The sequence below is a fragment of the Pelobates fuscus genome, chromosome 5 (genome assembly GCF_036172605.1).
Source record: "Pelobates fuscus isolate aPelFus1 chromosome 5, aPelFus1.pri, whole genome shotgun sequence".
Classification (NCBI taxonomy): Eukaryota; Metazoa; Chordata; class Amphibia; order Anura; family Pelobatidae; genus Pelobates; species Pelobates fuscus.
The window spans coordinates 40,037,374-40,060,848 of NC_086321.1; the positions used below are offsets into that span (position 1 = coordinate 40,037,374).

Here is a 23,475-nt window from a genome sequence, read left to right on the forward strand (position 1 = left end):
CAGTATGTGACCCTGGCAGGAGGTGTGACCCCCATGGTGGCAGTGTGTGACCCCCATAGTGGCAGTGTGGACCCTGGCAGGACGTGCGACCCACATGGTGGCAGTGTGGACCCTGGCAGGAGGTGTGACCCCCATGGTGGGAGTGTGTGACCCCCATGGTGGCAGTGTGTGACCCCCATGGTGACAGTGTGGACCCTGGCAGGAGGTGTGACCCCCATGGTGGCAGTGTGGACCCTGGCAGGAGGTGTGGCAACCATGGTGGCAGTGTGGACCCTGGCAGGAGGTGTGACCCCCATGGTGGGAGTGTGTGACCCCCATGGTGGCAGTGTGTGACCCCCATGGTGACAGTGTGGACCCTGGCGGGAGGTGTGACCTGTTGGGGGCTGTGTGGACCCTTGCAGGAGGTGTTACCCCATTACCCCCCATGTTGGCAGTGTGGACCTTGGCACTGGCAGGTGGTGTAACACCCATGGTGGCAGTGTGGACCCTGGCAGGAGGTGTGACCCCGATGGGGGCAGTGTGGACCCTGGCAGGAGGTGTGACCCCCATGGTGGCAGTGTGGACCCTGGCAGGAGGTGTGACCCCGATGGGGGCAGTGTGGACCCTGGCAGGAGGTGTGACCCCCATGGTGGCAGTGTGGACCCTGGCATGAGGTGTGACCCCCAGGGTGGCAGTGACCCCCAGTCCGGACCCAGCAGGCAGACAGTCAGGACTTGCCCAGTGTAAAGATATAGAAGCGGATTAGTGCTCTCCACGTGACTTGCCAGCGCCGTCCCCGCAGGCTGAGCTCGGAGCTCCATTCCCCGCAGCGATCGCTCGGTCTCCCCCCGGCTGGGACTGGGGAGTGGGTTGGGGGCGGCAGCAAGTTTGGGGCTCGGTCTCGCAACACGTGGGATGACAAGGAGCATCGGATCCAGCATTTCCCGGGACCCGGCATTCAGCAACAGCGGAGAGTGACAGAGACCCTCATACCCCGGGGCACCAGAGGGGCACACTGCTCTCAGGACCCTCATATCTCCACCAGAGGGGCTCACTGCTATCAGGACCTCCACCAGAGGGGTACACTGCTTTCAGGACCTCCACCAGAGGGGCTCACTGCTATCAGGACCTCCACCAGAGGGGCACACTGCTCTCAGGACCTCCACCAGAGGGGCTCACTGCTATCAGGACCACCACCAGAGGGGCACACTGCTATCAGTACCTCCACCACAGTGGCTCACTGCTCTCAAGACCTCCACTAGAGGGGCACACTGCTCTCAGGACCTCCATCAGAGGGGCTCACTGCTCTCAGGACCTCCACCAGAGGGGCACACTGCTCTCAGGACCTCCACCAGAGGGGCACACTGTTCTCAGGACCTCAACCAGAGGGGCTCACTGCTATCAGGACCTCCACCAGAAGGGCACACTGCACTCAGGACATCCACCAGAGGGACTCACTGCTATCAGGACATAAACCAGAGGGGCTCACTGCTATCAGGACCCTCATACTCTCAGTTGCTATCAGGACCCATACACCTCTTTAATCAGGACCCATACACCCTACATTAGGATTCAACAGGGCACAAGAAGAAGAGCTGTTAGACCCCTATAAAAAGGACCACAAGGGCACGGAGGTGGAGGAGTTAGTCGCCTGCCCTGGCAACTGGGCTCTTTTTAATAAAGAAATAAAAAAGCCCACCTTACCGGCAGCACTGAGACCCCAGTTTATCCGAGGAACAGGTTGCCATTACACGGAGCTCCCAAGCCAAACACCCTGCAACAAATACCTGGACCCTCTGCACCCCTTCTTAACTTAACTTAATAACTCCCTGTACCCTTTCCTACATTACTAGACCCCCTGCACCCCTTCCTATATTACTAGACCCCCTGCACCCCTTCCTACATTACTAGACCCCCTGTACCCTTTCCTACATTACTGGACCCCCTGTACCCTTTCCTACATTACTAGACCCCCTGCACCCCTTCCTACATTACTGGACCCCCTGCACACCTTCCTACATTACTTGACCCCCTGTACCCTTTCCTGCATTATTGGACCAGATGCCCCCTTTCTTAACTAATTAACTCCCTTTACACCTTTCTAACTAACTCCTTGTACCCCTGCACCCACTACTACCTACCTGCCCCACTGCACTCTTACCTTACTAACCCCCAGCACCCTCCCCTCTCTTCCCTGAATCCCCCTGCACCTTACTGCACCTCACTCACACTTTCCCACCTGACTCAGACCCATACTCCCTACTGCTCATTTATCTGCTCTCTCTGTCCTGCACGAGTCATACATACATATTCCCTCGTATTCACTAATCTTGCTCCCTCCTCACCCTCTCTCACCTCACTACCCTGCACCCTGTCTCACCTCACTCACCCTGCACCCTCTCTCACCTCACTACCCTGCACCCTGTCTCACCTCACTAACCTGCACCCTGTCTCACCTCACTACCCTGCACCCTCTCACCTCAGTACCCTGCACCCTCTCTCACCTCACTACCCTGCACCCTCTCTCACGTCACTACCCTGCACCCTGTCTCACCTCACTCACCCTGCACCCTCTCTCACCTCACTCACCCATACAACTTCACTCCCCCTGCTCCCACACACCTCACTCAGACCGTTGTCGCCACACTCCCCCTGCTCTTTATCCCCCACCATCCCCCTGCACCATCTCACTCCTCTCCCTGCACCTTCCCCAGTCTCACTACCCACACTGCACCCACTATCACATTAATTCCCTCTGCACCCACTTCCAGCTTTCTCTCCTCCTGCACCCTCTCCCGCCCCCCTCCACTCTCAGCGACCACCAGCAGCAGCATTGTGAGCAGAGCCTGATGCCTCCCATGCTCTCCCTGCAGCCAGCACTGTGCCCTGTATGGACTCCCTCACTGTGACTCCCCCAGAGACTCTCTGCACCCTGGGTGGTGCCCATGCCGAGCATGGTCTAGATGCACTGTGAAAAAGGTAAATGTGTTTTCCATGTGCTATGTGCATGCCCCCTAAACACAGGACCATAGTGCACTCACATCCCAGGATAATATTATATATATCAAACCCCATGGGATATTATATATACTGAACCCCTAGGATATTTTATATATCAAACCCATGGGATAATATTATATATACACTGAAACCCTGGGGTAATATTATAATAATATCATATACTTAAAACCCCTGGGATAATATTATGTATACTAAACCCCATTGGTAACATTGTATAAACTACCTCTCTCAAGGTTAACTTTATATAAACTATCCCCTTAAGGGTAACATTGTATAACCTGCCCTCCTAGGGGTAACATTGTATAACCTACCCTCCCAGGGGGTAACATTGTATAAACTGCCCTCCCCAGGGGTAACATTGTATAACCTACCCTCCCAGGGGGTAACATTGTATAAACTGCCTTCCCCGGGGGTAACATTGTATAACCTGCCCTCCCAGGGGGTAACATTGTATAAACTACACTCCCAGGGGGTAACATTGTATAAACTACCCCCAGGGGTAACATTGTATCCTACCCCTGGCTGCATGCTGCCTATTGATCTGTATGTCAATGTACACGCTCAGTGCGCACACGCTGGGTGACCTGCACACTGTCGGCACCCCCTGTCACTCTGCTGCCTGCCTTCCTGTAGGTGAGGTGTCCCTGCTGTGCCCAGGTGTGCCCTTTCCCTGCCATCTGTGCTGGGGTCAGCATGCCCTGAAGGTCAGGATGCAGAAGGGCGTGCGCTGCAACGAGGGACACGCTCTGTACCTGTCCCTGCTGGCCCGCAAGGAGGGCACCAAGAGGGGCACCGTCAGCAAGAAGGCGGCCGAGACTAGCAGGTGGCACGACAAGTGGTTCGCCCTCTTCCAGAATGTCCTCTTCTACTTCGACAGCGAGCAGAGTGGGAGACCCTCTGGGATGTACATGGTGGAAGGATGCAGCTGTGAGAGGGTCCCAGCACCCATGGTGGCCAGTGGAGGCAAGGAGACCATGGAAAAGCAGGTAACACTCTAAGGCAGCTTCCTCTGTTTCATCACATTGTATCACTGTGTCTGAACTGCAACTCCTAGCAATCTCAGGGCGCCAGACTGAGGAGGCTAGGAGCTTCTCCCTCTATCTTCTGGCAGCTGTTAGACTGCCTCTCCTATCATTCACAGAAAGCCATTTGGATGGCTGAGTCTGAGCACCATGGCCAAAGTAGTCCAAAGCATCCAGAGCTTAGTCAGATCAGTTCCAATACTCTGTTAGAAAGGTGGCGATAAGTTAGACCCCAAAGCTGTGGTAGGACTACAACTCCCTCTATCCTTAGCCAGTCCTGAGGGTACCATAACTCTTGGAGTTCTGAAACAGATTGTTGCTTTTGGCCACCACTCCTCTACAATGTGAGCAACAGGATGCTCTGTTATTTTATTATCCCACACGTTCCCTTTTTATTTATACCTCTATCGTTTTGTACCACAATAGAGGGTTGTGTGTACAGAACAATTCTGGCACAGCGTTCTGAAAGAGGAGCAATCAGCATAGACGGTCTATTGGTTTCCATGGTGATTTCCCACTTGTAGAAGTTTGTATCCAGGATTTCGTTTTATATGCCAAACCCCTTGAATAAATCACATTGACTGCCATGACTGCTTACTTGTAGAAGTAGATTATTATTATTATTGTTATTATTATACTTTCTGGAACTCCTAACATGCTCACACAGTATTGTAATCTCTGCTTTGGTAATCTTTCAGTGTGCATTATTGTGCTTGAGATAAAGAGAGATTACCGTATATACTCGAGTATAAGTCGAGTTTTTCAGCACATTTTTTGTGCTGAAAAACCCTCACTCGACTTATACTCGAGTTAATGTCTGTATTATGGCAACTTACATTGCCATAATACAGACAAGGACCGCTGGGCATTACAAGCCCGGCGGTCCTGTTGGGGGGCTGGCAGAGAGCATTAACTTACCTTCCTGCAGCTCCTGTCAGCTCCCTTCTCCTCCGTGCAGCTCCTCTGTCAGCTCCCACTGTAAGTCTCGCGAGAGCCGCGGCTCTCGCGAGACTTACAGTGGGAGCTGACAGAGGAGCTGCACGGAGGAGAAGGGAGCTGACAGGAGCTGCAGGAAGGTAAGTTAATGCTCTCTGCCAGCCCCCCCTCCTACACAGCCCATACACTGGACCACCAGGGAGTGAGAGCCCCCCTCCCTGGCAAGCTAACAAGCAGGGAGGGGGGACGAAAATTAAATCAAACATTTAAAAAAAAAAATATATATATATATATTAAAATAAAATAAAAAACTTAAAATATTAAAATAAAAAATGTATAATAAAAATGCCCTCCTCCCACCCAGTTCTCTCTCTCACACACACACACACACACACACACACACACACACACACACACACACACACACACACACACTCTGCATTCTACACACACTCATACAAACACACACTCTGCATTATATACACACACACTCATACAAACAATCTGCATTCTACACACACTCATACAAACACACACTCTGCATTATATACACACACACTCGTACAAACAATCTGCATTCTACACACACTCATACAAACACACACACACTGTATTATATACACACACACTCGTACAAACAATCTGCATTCTACACACACTCATACAAACACACACACTCTGCATTATATACACACACACTCATACAAACAATCTGCATTCTACACACACTCATACAAACAAACACACACTGCATTATATACACACACACACTCGTACAAACACACACACTCTGCATTATATACACACACACTCATACAAACAATCTGCATTCTACACACACTCATACAAACACACACTCTGCATTATATACACACACACTCGTACAAACAATCTGCATTCTACACACACTCATACAAACACACACACACTGTATTATATACACACACACTCGTACAAACAATCTGCATTCTACACACACTCATACAAACACACACACTCTGCATTATATACACACACACTCATACAAACAATCTGCATTCTACACACACTCATACAAACACACACACACTGCATTATATACACACAGTGTGTGCGTATATAATGCAGAGTGTGTGTGTTTGTATAAGTGTGTGTGTAGAATGCAGATTGTTTGTATGAGTGTGTGTTTGTATGAGTGTGTATATAATTCTAAAAATCACAGAATTTCATAGCCCCAAGTTTTACCCTCGACTTATCCACGAGGCATAGCATATTTCACAATTGTTGGTCACAAAACTGCCCTCGACTTATACATGAGATCGACTTATACACGAGTATATACGGTAATATGACAGTCTATGGTCACGTTGGTGCACAGATTGGTGTTTGTACATGTGGTTATGTAATAAGGGGGTGTGTTTGTATGATGTCTTCCTAACTAGCTGACTGGTGTTTGTGTAGCCTGTGTTTGGAAATGGTTGGATTGTTTTGTAGGTTTTGCTGTTCCGTTTTATTTTTAACTTTTCAATAGCTTTATTATATCTGCCTATATGATGAGCCAACTTCCAATGTTTAAACAAAATAAAATCAAAATTCTACTAAATGATACCTGTTACAGGTGATTGCATAGATTATATTACATAGATCGATCTATCTGTCTGTCTGTCTGTCTATCTATCTATCTGTCTGTCTGTCTGTCTGTCTATCTGTCTGTCTACAGCCCCAAACTGTAACCGAGTTTACAGCAAATACCCTGCAGGTATCTATGTCTGAAAATGGGAAAAAGGCGCTCAACTGGTTTCCTGACATGTATGCTTAGAGAAAAGTGTCGATGTGAAGCTGGTTTACTGATTTATTGTGTGGCTTTTTTACTAACAATGAATTGTAGTGAATTGAAAACTGAATTGCTAACTTTAAAATAAACAAGCCGGTTTGATTTTTTCAATTCCGATAGTCAATAGTCACAAATTTACCATTTTATCCTAAACTTTGCAATTCTAAACTCAATTCACTACAATTTGGTGCAACATGAATAAGACCATATAGGATTGTTAGGGAAACATTGTACATTAACATTACTTGTGCAGAAAATGTGCTGTAATTTAAAAGAATCATGCAATGTGGCTTTTTTTTTAAATAATTAAATGACTATTTTTTGCAACTTGCCCTCAGTCAGGAGTCCTTTGGAGGTAATAATTTTGTGTAATCAAGGAGAAAAATCTCCCATTAGATATCTTTATTACAGGGAATATTGCATATTTATGATTAATGCTTGTTAGTTAAATGCAGTGGCGCCTGTGAAGTTTAAAGATGGTGGGAAACTACCGCCCCAAGCCTTTAACTTGTTGTCTTCACCCACTTAACCCCATGAGATGCAACGCGTTGTTTAAAATCAGCATTAATAAAACAGGAGATTTCAATCTGCAGATATAATCATGGTAGACATGTTTCTTCTAACACACACTTAATCTAAATTATGTTGTTATGGTGACAGGAGGCCCCTGGATGCACTCTTACCTTGAAGGGTTAAGCCATTATTGAACGGTTTAACCCCAAAAGTTGCACCAGCACCGATCTCCAGGTCCCCAAGGTGGCATCTGGCTTCAGAATCTTAGTTACAGAAAGCGGGGAGTGTAGGGCAGGGGCACCATGATTGGCTAGAGTGGCCAGGTACGTTTCTTTTTAATTAGTGGGGAACTACTGATTGGCTTAACCCCTTAAGGACACATGACATGTGTGACACGTCATGATCCCCTTTTATTCCAGAAGTTTGGTCCTTAAGGGGTTAAAGAGATAACTGACTGCTCTAGCCAATCAGCAGCAGCTCTGCCCAGTGGCACTTTGTGCTTCCTATAACTGAGATTCAGAAGCTGGATGCCATCAAGGGGACCTGGAAATCAGTGCTGAAGACAACTTTAGGGGTTAAACTGTTAGAGAACGGTTTAACTCCTTAGGGTAAGAGTGTGTCCAGGGACCTCCTGGAACCATAACAACATAATTTAGATTAAGTTGTTAAGGTTGAGCAGAGTGTCCCTTTAAGTGTCATTAGATTTTATACTATAAACATTTATAAAAAGAACTACGAACAAATACTCTTCCAAGTGTCAAAATACCATTGGTCTAGGATGCAGGACTTGTGTTCTCCATGCTTGAATCCCATGTCTGTGGTGCATAAGGTCATAAGCCTTTAGCAAATTTACTGCTGGGAATTATAGCCCACAGCTGCAGGGTCAAAGGATAACCACAACTGGGTGAGAACTGGAGTGGCCAAGGGGTAAATCAACAGTTGTTAAAGAATTACAACATCTGTGAGATCCAATTGTATGACAGTGTGCCACCAAGCTTAGAACATTAATATCTAACCTTGACATCTTAGATTTCATTTGTAAACGTCTCGGGACTCGGGAGCAAGGTTACATCCAGGGTGCAAGGCCACTAGCGAACACCAATGAGATGTGTGACACCGGATGTTGGTACTGATACTCACATAATAAGATGTATAACCTCTTTTCATAATACCACCAACAGCCTATGAATGTTCAATCAGAAAGCTAGTTTACCCTTCAGAGTTATTGGTTCAGGGAAATTCATTCCAAGAATTGCTGCTTGAACGTCATTGACATGTGCCGGTGGGAAGTCGTTAGAGCTGCTGTCAACCAGTAACCAATGCTTGTTTCCACCATTTCACCAGTACATACTAATATTTCAGTTTCCTATTGATCCTATCCGTATGAAACATATTTTTATGTAAATAGTAACTTGGTATCAGTGATCAGTCACAACGTGAAGTATTTGTGCTATAAACACACATGACACATGGGGGACATGTTAGCATTATATTAGTGGAATAAAACTGTATTTTCGTAGCTGATTTATCCACTGTGGACCACAAAGGTGAGATGGGAAGGAGATTTTGAAATAGAGTCTATTTTAAAAAATCTACATATTTTTTTTACAATCCTGCGTGAACAATTTATAAGTTATACAAACCTCTCTATCCTTTAATACAAATATTTGCACTGTGACGTTTACACTTTAAGGATGACAATACATCACAAGTGTTGTCATTTATATCTTGGGTCTACCTATTAGCTGTGCCTGGTGTACAGTTTTTATTATAAAATTAAAATATAATATAAAGTAGTTGTTGGTGTTTTTTTTTTCCTTACAATTTGATCAAACTCTTTCATCACAGATGCATTGCCAGTCTAGCCATGGTATGAAGGGTTATCCCCTTAAAACGTGTCATGAATAGGTTAAAGAACCTAACTGACTTATTGACGTTCTAAGGTAGCAAGGCGTTTATGTAGAAATTAAATCAGAATTCTTTGCTTCAGTGCTTCAGTATGTGTGGTTGCCAGTGTTGTACAGCTCTGACCATCATGTTTATTTATTGTCTCGATATAGCACCCTTAGGTCTTAAGTTTAGCACCATGTCTAAATGAGAGCAAGTCCGCAAAGACTCACGTCTTGAAGGGATAAAGTGGGCTATGGAGATGGGGAGGGCAAACTAGGTCACAGGAATTGAAATTTAAGCGTCCTTTTTTTTGATGGTCTGTCTCTCTCCTAACATCAGACCGGTTTTCCCCTCAGTGCGTTCAGTCCTGTCACGTATAAAATGCCTGTTGCACACACCAGTTTCCTTCACAGACTCTCCTGGTTATAAAGTTAGGATCACTGTCATGCTCTGTACACTTCTTTTGTCCCCTAAGGGTAAAAAACTTCAAACTGTCAACATAGCTTTTTATGTGCTTAAGAAGGAATATCATGAATATAAACAGACTTATTGTTGTTCGGCTTTTATTTTTTTTTATTTTTTTTGCACATGCTAATTTTATTGCTTGTTTCCATCTGTTAGGCAAGGACTTGTATAGCCTTGACAAGCAGCAACAGCATTTGTAGTCACCGTGGCCTATATATAAGGGTAATATGTAGCTGTAATTGAGATAGGGTGTGAAATGGATTGTAGTGCACCCGAACTGCCACATTCGTAAAACCATAAGGGGCCCAACAAAGACAGTTATTATAGTTTAGAAAGAGAAAAGTAAAGGATTAAATGGGAGTCATTGCTCCCTGGGAATATGTAATATTATATTTACCTATCCCCAATATTTAAAAGCACACTCCAACATTAAAAAACAACATTGGATCTGTAGGTCAAACCTGTATTCCTAAAGCTATAGTGTGCATTGCCCCCTTACATCCTCCCCAACCACCGCTCTTAAATGGGTTAAAAAAAAAAAAAAAAAAACATTTTAACACTTACATCTTTTCAGTTTGGAATTAATTCTAAAAAGTGTAAATTTCTCTTGTAATTGGCACTTCTATGAATGCGGACAAGGGTGTAAAGCAAGTTAACCCCTAAATCCCTTTAATATATGTAGCAGGCCTTGGCCGAGGGAGCTGACACCCCCGTGACCCTCATCGTCGGTTACCTCTTCCTGCTTTCCAAGGGGATCCTGAAACTCCTCTATATGGGAGTGCCTCCATGTGATTGGGCATCCAGGCTATGGATGGGTTTCCCAGACAGGAACATAATAAATAACTACCATACACGGCAGTAACAGTAAAACAGTATGAACATGTATTAAAGGATAATAGCAGATAAAATTAAGGCCAGTAATACAGTGGCTGACTAAAGTCACCAAAATCTGCCTAACCAAGCCTAGCAGCCTCCCAGACCACTTGCAGACCCACCCTTAGGCTTCACACTAATGGTTGATGGATACCAGTTGGTGCACTGACGTGTTGGGGCCCTTTAAGGTAATCCACAAGATTAACCCCTTAAGGACACATGACATGTCTGACACGTCATGATTCCCTTTTATTCCAGAAGTTTGGTCCTTAAGGGGTTAAAGGAACACTATAGGGTCAGGAACATAAACATGTATTCCTGATCCTATAGTGTTAAAATCACCATTTAGGTGGCTTGCCCCCCCTTAGAAGGTGTTGAAACTCTCCTTATTTGCAGCACTGCGCGGGTCCATTGGTGTTGGCCCCGCCCCCGGCCCGCCTCCTTTGTGAGATCATCAGAATTAATGATTTTTAGCCAATTCATTACTTTCCTATTGGCTAAAATCGGCATGGAGGCAGGATGAGGGCGGGGCTAACGTTGTTTTGGCAATTCAGTACCTCCTCATAGAGATGCATTGACGGTGCCTACGGTGCCTACGGTGCACTGCTCTAGGAAGCACCTCCATCTGAGAAGTGGCCACTGGAGGTGTCCCTAGGGGGCAATGTAAATGCCTACAGGGAATGATTATACTCACCAGAGCCATTACATTAAGCTGTAGTTGTTCTGGTGACTATACAGGGAGTGCAGAATTATTAGGCAAGTTGTATTTTTGAGGATCAATTTTATTATTGAACAACAACCATGTTCTCAATGAACCCAAAAAACTCATTAATATCAAAGCTGAATATTTTTGGATGTAGTTTTTAGTTTGTTTTTAGTTTTAGCTATTTTAGGGGGATATCTGTGTGTGCAGGTGACTATTACTGTGCATAATTATTAGGCAACTTAAGAAAAAACAAATATATACCCATTTCAATTACCGTATTTATTTTTACCAGTGAAACCAATATAACATCTCAACATTCACAAATATACATTTCTGACATTCAAAAACAAAACAAAAACAAATCAGTGACCAATATAGCCACCTTTCTTTGCAAGGACACTCAAAAGCCTGCCATCCATGGATTCTGTCAGTGTTTTGATCTGTTCACCATCAACATTGCGTGCAGAAGCAACCACAGCCTCCCAGACACTGTTCAGAGAGGTGTACTGTTTTCCCTCCTTGTAATTCTCACATTTGATGATGGACCACAGGTTCTCAATGGGGTTCAGATCAGGTGAACAAGGAGGCCATGTCATTAGATTTTCTTCTTTTATACCCTTTCTTGCCAGCCACGCTGTGGAGTACTTGGACGCGTGTGATGGAGCATTGTCCTGCATGAAAATCATGTTTTTCTTGAAGGATGCAGACTTCTTCCTGTACCACTGCTTGAAGAAGGTGTCTTCCAGAAACTGGCAGTAGGACTGGGAGTTGAGCTTGACTCCATCCTCAACCCGAAAAGGCCCCACAAGCTCATCTTTGATGATACCAGCCCAAACCAGTACTCCACCTCCACCTTGCTGGCGTCTGAGTCGGACTGGTGCTCTCTGCCCTTTACCAATCCAGCCACGGGCCCATCCATCTGGCCCATCAAGACTCACTCTCATTTCATCAGTCCATAAAACCTTAGAAAAATCAGTCTTGAGATATTTCTTGGCCCAGTCTTGACGTTTCAGCTTGTGTGTCTTGTTCAGTGGTGGTCGTCTTTCAGCCTTTCTTACCTTGGCCATGTCTCTGAGTATTGCACACCTTGTGCTTTTGGGCACTCCAGTGATGTTTCAGCTCTGAAATATGGCCAAACTGGTGGCAAGTGGCATCTTGGCAGCTGCACGCTTGACTTTTCTCAGTTCATGGGCAGTTATTTTGCGCCTTGGTTTTTCCACACGCTTCTTGCGACCCTGTTGACTATTTTGAATGAAACGCTTGATTGTTCGATGATCACGCTTCAGAAGCTTTGCAATTTTAAGAGTGCTGCATGCCTCTGCAAGGTATCTCACTATTTTTGACTTTTCTGAGCCTGTCAAGTCCTTCTTTTGACCCATTTTGCCAAAGGAAAGGAAGTTGCCTAATAATTATGCACACCTGATATAGGGTGTTGATGTCATTAGACCACACCCCTTCTCATTACAGAGATGCACATCACCTAATATGCTTAATTGGTAGTAGGCTTTCGAGCCTATACAGCTTGGAGTAAGACAGCATGCATAAAGAGGATGATGTGGTCAAAATACTAATTTGCCTAATAATTCTGCACTCCCTGTAGTGTCCTTTTAAAGCAGTTGTAAATCACAGGAAGACTGTTACTGCAATGCCATGAGGGACTGTGTAACTATTTCTGAAAGATAGATAAGTTACTCCTTACCACTATTCAGTTACACAGGGCCAAAGGGAATCTCCAGGGTCGGTCAGCCATTTGCTGTGTCTGGATCCTGCTCCACAGCTCTGTCACTGGATCAGGGAGCAGCTGGCAGCTTACACTGGATTCACACTGCTCCACAGCTCTGTCACTGGATCAGGGTGCAGCTGGCAGCTCCCACTGGATTCACACTGCTCCACAGCTCTGTCACTGGATTAGGGAGCAACTGGCAGCTCCCACTGGATTCACATTGCTCCACAGCTCTGTCACTGGATCAGGGAGCAACTGGCAGCTCCCACTGGATTCACATTGCTCCACAGCTCTGTCACTGGATCAGGGAGCAACTGGCAGCTCCCACTGGATTCACATTGCTCCACAGCTCTGTCACTGGATCAGGGAGCAACTGGCAGCTCCCACTGGATTCACACTGCTCCACAGCTCTGTCACTGGATCAGGGTGCAGCTGGCAGCTCTCACTGGATTCACACTGCTCCACAGCTCTGTCACTGGATCAGGGAGCAACTGGCAGCTCCCACTGGATTCACATTGCTCCACAGCTCTGTCACTGGATTAGGGAGCAACTGGCAGCTCACACTGGATTCACATTGCTCCACAGCACTGTCACTGGATCAGGGAGCAGCTGGCAGCTCCCACTGGATTCACACTGCTCCACAGCTCTGTCACTGGATCAGGGAGCAGCTGGCAGCTCCCACTGGATTCACACTGCTCCACAGCTCTGTCACTGGATCAGGGAGCAACTGGCAGCTCCCACTGGATTCACATTGCTCCACAGCTCTGTCACTGGATCAGGGAGCAGTGGGCAGCTCCCACTGGATTCACATTGCTCCACAGCTCTGTCACTGGATCAGGGTGCAGCTGGCAGCTCTCACTGGATTCACACTGCTCCACAGCTCTGTCACTGGATCAGGGAGCAACTGGCAGCTCCCACTGGATTCACATTGCTCCACAGCTCTGTCACTGGATTAGGGAGCAACTGGCAGCTCACACTGGATTCACATTGCTCCACAGCACTGTCACTGGATCAGGGAGCAGCTGGCAGCTCCCACTGGATTCACACTGCTCCACAGCTCTGTCACTGGATCAGGGAGCAGCTGGCAGCTCCCACTGGATTCACACTGCTCCACAGCTCTGTCACTGGATCAGGGAGCAACTGGCAGCTCCCACTGGATTCACATTGCTCCACAGCTCTGTCACTGGATCAGGGAGCAGTGGGCAGCTCCCACTGGATTCACATTGCTCCACAGCTCTGTCACTGGGTCAGGGTGCAGCTGACAGCTCCCACTGGATTCACACTGCTCCACAGAGCTGTCACTGGATCAGGGAGCAACTGGCAGCTCCCACTGGATTCACACTGCTCCACAGCTCTGTCACTGGGTCAGGGTGCAGCTGGCAGCTCCCACTGGATTCACACTGCTCCACAGCTCTGTCACTGGATCAGGGTGCAGCTGGCAGCTCCCACTGGATTCACACTGCTCCACAGCTCTGTCACTGGATCAGGGAGCAACTGGCAGCTCCCACTGGATTCACACTGCTCCACAGCTCTGTCACTGCATCAGGGTGCAACTGGCAGCTCCCACTGGATTCACATTGCTCCACAGCTCTGTCACTGGATCAGGGAGCAGCGGGCATCTCACACTGGATTCACACTGCTCCACAGCCAGGCCTCACACACCTTCACTGCTGCAGCATTTCCTTCTCCCTCTATTGCAGACCCACCCTTAGGCTTCACACTAATGGTTGATGGATACCAGTTGGTGCACTGACGTGTTGGGGCCCTTTAAGGTAATCCACAAGATTAACCCCTTAAGGACACATGACATGTCTGACACGTCAGGGACCACAACAGCACCTTTGGACTTTATTTGTATTTTGATTTTTATTTTCATTTTATTTTATTTTATGTTTAAAGTCCATTTTTATATATGTTCTAAATTCAGCGATTTCTTATCAGCTATGGGAGGAAGGATGTCGACACCATAATCCCTTTTTGATACGCTGCATTACAACTGAATTTCTGTAAGTGTAACTTAATAAAATCACATTGCTATATATTATATCGGTGCACTATGGTTTGTGTGTCTCTCCTTCTCCAATAAGGTCTTAAAGAAGATTGCAGAGACTCCGTCAAGTCCTTAAAGATTGCTATACGCCTATACTGCGCTTCCTTTCTGTGAGTGCAATTTTACTAGCGCATTATATGGTGTTAAAACCAACTACACTATGTTCTTTTATGTTTATTTGTAGATTGTATTTTTTGCATATATACCAAGAAGAATAGAAGGTTCTTCTTACATTTCTACATTTTGGTAATTTAATTTTATATTTTCTTACCACTGGGGAGCACGTGTGTTATATATATATATATATATTCTTTTGTCTTCTCCCTCTATTGGCTGAATTGGTCCCTGCCAGTCAGACGTCAAAGTTCACCAGTTCCAGTGAAGCTGCTGGAAAAACTGTTAGGGGCTACATATATGTTCTAAAAAAATACAATGATGAAATTTAATGTTGAAGTCCAATGATTTTAAACATAGTGCTTCTTAGGCAGTGTTTTTCTTACCGCTTCAGTGTAAATGTAGTGAAATAATAATGTGATTTTACTTTATTGCAGTTTATCTTTGTCTTTTTCATGTAATCTGACTGACACATTATACCATTAAGGTAAACACATTGCAGTATTATGTCTGAATGCTAAAACTTGCGGTAACATTATTTCACCTTATTTTCTGATCAATAAATACTGTATTTAAAAAAAAATTGAAATCCCCTGAAACTTCTTGCCGTCATCTTGGCTCCCTGTCTATCACTGTTCTAAGTTCTGCATTTGCACCTGTGAGTAAGCATAGGGACAGCATAGAGAGAGGGCAATAATCTATAATAATCTATTCTTCTCCAACGTAATTGTTAACCTGATTGTCCCAGGAGTAAACTGCATTGCAATCGCAAATGCTAAATTCTTATTAAATATTTTATAAAAAGTGGGGCATCGCATGAAGAAACAAAAAAGATAAACACAAGTTATAGGTAATTTTCAATGTTTAATTCAATGATGTAATTTCCAGAGAACTGACAGTTCCCTGTTGTCAAAAATAAAAGGGAATAAAAGATTGGGTATTATATACCTATGGCAATTCCTGCAGATTTAGGTCAGCCGTGGTAGCCATCTTATTTGTAGTATTGTTCTATAGAAAATTTTATTTATTGCATAGGGTGCAAATTGTGCCCTGACCATCTACATAGAAAAACAGATATAAACTATGAAAACCTATACCAGGGATAGGCAACCTTAGGCACTCCAGATGTTGTGGACTACATCCCCCATAATGCTCTTATACCCATAATGCTGGCAAAGCATCATGGGAGGTGTCGTCCAAAACATCTGCAGTGCCAAAGGTTGCCTATGCCTGACCTATAGCTTGCGGAAGCTGAACATTTGGCCTAGTTATGTAACAAGAGGAGCAGGTTGAATCCAAGTCAGGACTTTCAAGTGTATAGAATGTTTGTGCTGAAACTGAAAGTGGGTTATGTCGCGGGCATTCTATTTACATGCAAACAGATTTGACAAAGCACACTAAGGTTAACTGGCCTGAAGCCCACAGCTGAATCTTATTGGATTATGGTATGTCTTGTTAAGATACATTAGCAGTACCTCCTCAGGGCATCTATTGTTGCAGGTTCTCTAAATATGGTATTCCTGTTTTGTTTTGTTTTTGGTGAGGTTGAGAATAAAATGTTTATGAATATCTTTGGAAGTCTGTGATTTATAGCACGTAGGAGCTGACTAGAGATTTATTAAGGATTACCAGCTGTGGGAGACCATAAACTAATCATACTCTATGGCATTTTAACTGTAAATTGGGAAAACGCAGTGAATGCCAGGATTTTGCAATGGTGATGGATGGTTCATTCGTAACAATACATTTATTATGCATAGGGATGTATAATAAACACCTGGTGTATGTACACATTGGATAACAAACATGATCGAGGGAAAGACAAATTATCATAAGATAACTCAGACCTGCCTTTGTTCATAATACTCACTTTAGCCTGATTGTCAGATACAAAGTGACTATCTGACTAGTCACAATAGTTTACAATAGTTTACATCTCAAGTACCGATGAAGAATCTTTAAATTTATATTAATAGGTACTTGTGGAGGTCAGTCATCTAACAAACAAGTTATTTAAATAAATTGCCACAAACCTTGTGACCATACGAAACAGTCCCACATGTTTAAATCTGCCCACGTTGACTGGTCCAGTGGTATTAAAATGATCAATGTCTGAAGATTCAGGGACCAACTCACCTTCTATGGGATATAATGCAATATAATGCACTTTAAAAGGCAGCATACTTAAAGGGACACTAGTTACCCAGATCACTTCAGCTCAATGAAGCGGTCTGGGTGCTCTGTCCACCAGGTTTTAACCCTTCACATGTAAACATAACAGTTTCAGAGAAACTGCTTTGTTTACATAGCAGGGTTAATCCAACCTCTAGTGGCTGTCTTCCTGACAGCCGCTAGAGGCGCATCTGCGACGCTGGAAGCAAAATTTGCATCCAGCGTGCAGCATGTCTATAGGAAATGCTTTCCTATGGACTGTTAAAATCCGCGTGCGGCTGTTGCCGTGCATGCGAATTCCGCTTCACTCGGGAGCTGACGTCGGCGGGGGAGGAGAGGTCACCAGCACCGAGGGAGCCCGGCGCTGGATTAAGGTAAGTGGCTGAAGGGGTTTTATCCCCTTCAGCCCAGCAGGAGGGGGAGGGTGAGGGTCCCCCAAGGATTATATAGTGTCAGGAAAACGAGTTTGTTTTCCTGACACTATAGTGATCCTTTAAAGTAACACATAGAACTCCCTACAAGCCTGTAAGCTACTTACAGGTAACCCCAAAAAATCAACACAATCTGCACAGTGGGGTGAGTGGCTAAGCGGTGTACCAGGTTATCTGTGTTTGTCTGAATCTGAAGAGACCACCTAGAAAGACATAGTCAGAAATATATACAAATGTTAGAATTCAAAGTTAACGCAAAGCAATTTCAAATCTATAGGAGAACTGTCATACCTTACCTGGTCTTCCGCTCCCCTGCCGCAATCTCATTAGAGAGGTGGGTAGTACACTTGTGTAAAACCCACCTCTACTCCCTAAGCGCTTTTCTCCTTCGGATTGATTAGCCCTGCATGAGGACACTTACCCAAACAGGTCAAACCTCTCCCATGATGCCGACATACTGGCTTTATCATGTCACTCCGTTCCTATGCTAGTGCTGGTTAGGGAGTTGCCATAGCAACCACAGCACATGCACTGTAGTTTGCTATGGGTGGAGAGATGAGGGACCTCCTGTGGGCCTCTCTCTCTCAATTCCAGGTTTAGGCCTTGAGTGCTTAATATTGGGGACCAAGGAAATAGTGTGTTTAGATTTTGGAAGCAATTACATTTAGGTTTAGGGAAAAGGGGTGTTTATGGTGCAGGCATGTGGAGTTTGAAGGGTTATTTGTAAAGTACTCATTCTCCTAGGATTTATAGTAGACTTACGGGAGCTATTATACAGTACAGTGTGCATCACTCAGTACTATCCCTGCTCCTCCTGCAAGGCATTTCCGGTGTGAGAGGCTGTTAGTGGGCAGATGGGAAGTGATCCCTTCCTCTTCCTGCCCAGCCTCACACACAGACACCGGAGGAGCTGGCACAGTACTTAGTTTTACTAAGTTATAGAGGGTCTATAACTGTTCCTGCAGCTTTGCTAAGGCTGACTGGACTACAGAGAACACAGGCCAAAGCTCCTGGTACTTCTCATCAGCCCACCAAAGCTCCAGAAAGGCATTGTAGGTGCTGAAAACAGGCACCTGCTAGAGGACAGGTGACTGTTTGCAGGTGCCTACTCTGCCTAATGGTGAGTGACCCTGGCTGGGTCTCTCACGGTTGTATTCAATAAAAGGCAGAGGTTGCGCGTAGATAGAACAAGAGCAGCTATAGGCCCCATGGGATAACTGTGTCTTACGCTTCTGCCCCCTTTTGCCCTTTATTAAAGACAGCTGTAACCAGAATCACTGGGAGGACTAAGTAGGAAAAAAATGAACTGGAAATCACTGCAACAAGATGTTGAGAGTGAGAACAAGAGTTCTATTTGCACTTGGCTACTTAATACATTTCAGGCTACAAGCTTTATTGTTTGTCATTAACATTGAATACATGAGCTTGCTACAATATCATTATAATTATATTTTATAAAGCACCAGCATGTACCATATAACTATACAATGCATCATTTCCCTCAGACGTGTTGAGCTATGTAGCATAAAAGTCCATTAACCTCATGCAGTTTGAGAGGCAACACTAATAAATGCTCATGGAAGTATGTGGCATATTGGGTTAAACAAAGTCTGTATTATAGATAATGGTGTAGATCTACAGGAAAATGCAGATAATTCAGTCTCATTTTTAACAATTACCTAAAAAAATAAACCCAAAAAACAGACTGACAATTGCTTGTGGGCGTTCCACCTCCGGGCCTCTTTGTTCTTCACGAACACTTGCTTTTTTTTTCCTTAGCAGCAGATCAGCGTAGAAGTCAGCGACAGGGTGCTGATTTGCCCAAATTTCAAACACAACATTTCAAAATGTGGAAACTGACATACAAACATATAGTTTACAATATTAATATTATGAACATCCTTATCTTTGAGGCCATGATCCATGACTCTTTCAAAAACCACATCTTCTGTCTTCTGATGGTCATTAACATATCTGGTAATCACTGACTTTTCACCCCCCGACTGGTGTGGAGGTCGGCCATTACATTTTTGTTCACTTACCTATCTAAGATTGTAGAGCAAATGCGGTTGAGCTATCTTTGATACACTTTAGGGTGTATTCTAGAAGTCTGGAATTGTGTAGAACTATATCTAAATATATAGGAAATTATATATTGCAGGTCAAAATAGTCGAGGTGAAACAAAAAGCTGAGTTGGTGAGTTTTTTTATTTAGTGAATAAACTGCTGTTTTAGTATATATCTCCCAACACAACATGCAGGTAAGTAGAGATGATCTCATCTATTCAGAGAGGAGAGAGAGAGATGTCAATGACATTAGGAGGAACAGCAAAGCTTTACCCAACAGCTTACATACGTAGGAAGCTCATATTTGAACTACAAGTCCCAGAACCCTCTGTAATGATCTGAATTGAGGCTTTGATATTTGATATTTGCTAATTAGACCCTTTCCCTACCCTTCAACTGTGCAGTGCTGCATTTAACTTGTGCAGCAGTTCAGACTCCATAGGCCCGAATCAGACGCTCCCAGTGGGCCAAGTTGCTTCTTTGAATGTGTAAAGCTTTAAGCTGATACCATAATATGGAAAGATTTGCACAAAAAAGAAAGAACTATAAATTAAAAATGAGTATTGGTTTATTATAGGTTGGTCTTGCATGTATTGCTAGAGCAGTTTCTATGGAATGCATTAAAAAGGAACATGATAATTCCTGAATTGAGTGCCTCTTTAAAGAGTTCCTTGCGAGGCTGTGTACCAGCCAGGAGGGCCGTACAGCTGGAGACAGACATGATGGCAAAATTTCATCTTGCTGCCTCGATATATGCTTCCTTCTATGGTCCTTTCAGGAGCAGCACAATTCTCTCTATTCTTGATTTAGAGCCAAAGTAAACCTTGTGTGAAGAGCTGGAAATGTATTTTTGGTAGCATTTTGTGGTACACCAGAAGATATTCTTATACATTTACAGGTACTGTCGGCAATTACGGAAAACAAAAATTCTGTTTTGAGAAGAAAACGTGGATCTGTCACATGCGAAATGTTAATAAAATACATATATTTTATATATTGTGTTCACTTAATAAGTAGCTGACATTTCTAGCTGGCACATAATAGACCCAACATGCGGTTACCTGAGTCTGTTTGTGTTTGTCTGCTGTGTGTTAGTGTGTAGGTCTCATATTCTTTTACATGAGTTTGTCATTCAGGGCAGAGGCATAACTAGAAACCACCGGGCCCTGGTGCAATAATTGCACTGGGGTCCCCATGTGTCTCATCCACCCTCAATGTGTCTCATTCTCCACCCAGGTCCTCCACGTGTATCATTCCCCCCAGCCCCTCCATTTGTCTCATTTCCCCACCCTAGCCCTTTCCACTTGTACCTGCTGACACCATGGCCGTGTGGGTCGCAGTACCCGGTCTGACAGGAAGTGCACTCCCAGTAAGCACTCCCTGTCAGGCAATGGTCTGCTCGGCCACGCTACATACAGTTACCGAGGAGCTGTGCGCTCACCTCCTGCCTGTCACCTGGCCACTGCATGATGAGAAGTTATGCTGGCCCCCGGGCCCAGTCGCAGCTGTGATCCCTGCGACCATGGTAGTTACGTCACTTATTCGCGGTTTTTCACTAAAGTAAGAATTGTTGGGAATTCAAAGTGAATCTTAAATTTGCATGAATGTATCTGTCTGTGCAGTGGAGGAACTAATGAATAGAGAGTTCCAGTGTAAGAATAATTTATCCCCTCCCACACACACTACATTTCAGTTTGCTTTACAAGCTTCCCCCATCATTTACATCCATCCCTCCAGACCCTTACTCATATTTGTATGCCAATAGTGTCCTGATAACTGGCCCTCCTTTCAATTTACATTCCTACACTTTGTGAAAATGAACCCCGTCTCTACTCAATATAGATTCCCACATTACCCTACTCTTAATCCTCCCTCCTGAACTAAAATGCCTCATCCCTGCCATTAACCCCTCCATCACAGACTAAACCCCTTATTATTATTCAAAAATCCATTTCATCTGTGAAAAAAAATCATGCCTATTTAAAAATGATGGTTAGCGTGCAAAAAATAAAAAGCAACTGGTGAAAACCTCTGACAGAGTAAATAATAATATTATATAAGAACTAGTATTTATGTAGCGCCTTTCTCAAATCGCTTTTCAGCGCACGCTCTCAGAATTAACCAAATTGGCAGCTGAATAGTAATATATGTTATTATTACCCAATTGATGGTACTTATTTTATCGACCTCGAGAGGATGAAAGGCTGAGTTGACCTTGCCAGGATTTGAATCTATGACCTTGCATTTTTGAACAGGCTTTGTAGTCAGGGAATTTACCAACTGAGCTACCTCACTGTGTCAAAAAAATATTGTGCCCAAAAAAAAATCGTGCCAAAAAAATATCATGCCAAAAAAAACTACCCCACCAATAATTTACAGAAAAGTTCATGAAAAAGTGTGTAGCTATGTCTGCATGTATAGAAGTGTGACTGTGTGTCTGCACAAGGAGTTACAAAAAAAGGAGGGAAAACTCTCATAATGGAAAGAAGCAAAATAGGACCTCTCCAAAAATAACATTGGTATCCGTAAATATATGTAACCAAACAGCTACCAGAAGAAAGTACTGTGGGCATGAGTGACAAAAGTGGAGACATTTCAGCATTTAATGAGAACCCTTACACTTGGCCAAAAAAAAAAATACCCAGAAATCTGCATCTAAGATCATTTCTTCGCAGCCAGGAAGCATGGTAGTGGGAGTTTAATAGCTGGAGGTTTATTTTGCAGGATCTGTAACTGGGTAACTTGTTGATGTGTGAGCGAGCAATGGATTCTGGATTGTACCAGCAGATCTTCCACGAGAAAGTCTGACACTTTCGAAAAATGTGGGTCACACAGCGTGTAGTAATTCTAAATGCACAAATAAATCTGCATTGCTGAAGCATGAGAAATTCTGCATTTTGGAAAAGCCAAGTAAAAAATCCCGACCTTAACACAACTGAAATGTCATGGCATGACCTTAAATGAAAAGTTCATTCATGTCAGTCAAAAATATTAACCACTTCAACTAGTTCTTTAACCCCTTAAGGACACATGACATGTGTGACATGTCATGATTCCCTTTGATTCCAGAAGTTTGGTCCTTAAGGGGTTAAATAGAATTGGGACAAAACCGTATGTGTTGGATTGGACGACAGGTACGAGAGACATTTTACAGAAGTCATTGCGTCTCTAGGAGGTGTCATCGTTTACTCAATATAAACAGTCATATCGTTTTCCAACTCAGATTGTGAATGTTGTAATGTTTGCACTTTGTTGTTTGTTAGAAGCAAATATCCCAATTTTTGTTGCTTGCTGAGCAAAATGTTCAAAAAACGCACTACATTCAGCAAATATCTGTTGTAGTTCTCATACATATGTATTTATTGGATGTTCTCCTCGCTATGTTCCGACTTTATTTTTTTATCTTGTTATGCGTTAAAGCAGTAGACATTAATTGGAAATAAATATCTTGTTATCTTGTTAACACTTGCTTTCATGTGGGTTGGTACAGAGATTTACAACAGGATAACAGTTTCTAGGTTTTATTTGAACTCAAGACAGATACTAATTAAGAATGCAGAGAGTGCGTTGAGGTAGTGCATCCTGTCATCAGAATATGATATCCATTCTTGTGGCATGTTGTGATCAGAGCTGGGAGGAAATACTTAATGCTTATGAATCTTTGATCTATATGGAAATGCTGTCAACATTCCTTATACCA

The 23,475-nt window shown here is 44.2% G+C and overlaps 1 protein-coding gene across 4 annotated transcripts in view; it reads left to right on the plus strand.

Annotated features, from left to right (window-relative positions):
• The first annotated feature begins 761 nt into the window (after positions 1–761).
• The window catches only part of RASGRF2 (Ras protein specific guanine nucleotide releasing factor 2), a 295,529-nt gene continuing 272,815 nt past the window's right edge, over positions 762–23,475 (plus strand). For 2 of the 4 annotated variants that reach the window (XM_063453728.1, XM_063453731.1), the window contains exon 1: positions 762–3,986. In XM_063453728.1, the coding sequence (XP_063309798.1) occupies positions 3,546–3,986 (441 nt within the window). In that variant the 5' untranslated portion in view covers positions 762–3,545. The remainder of the gene's footprint in view (positions 3,987–23,475) is intronic. The other 2 variants (XM_063453730.1, XM_063453729.1) reach the window with 2 other exon arrangements.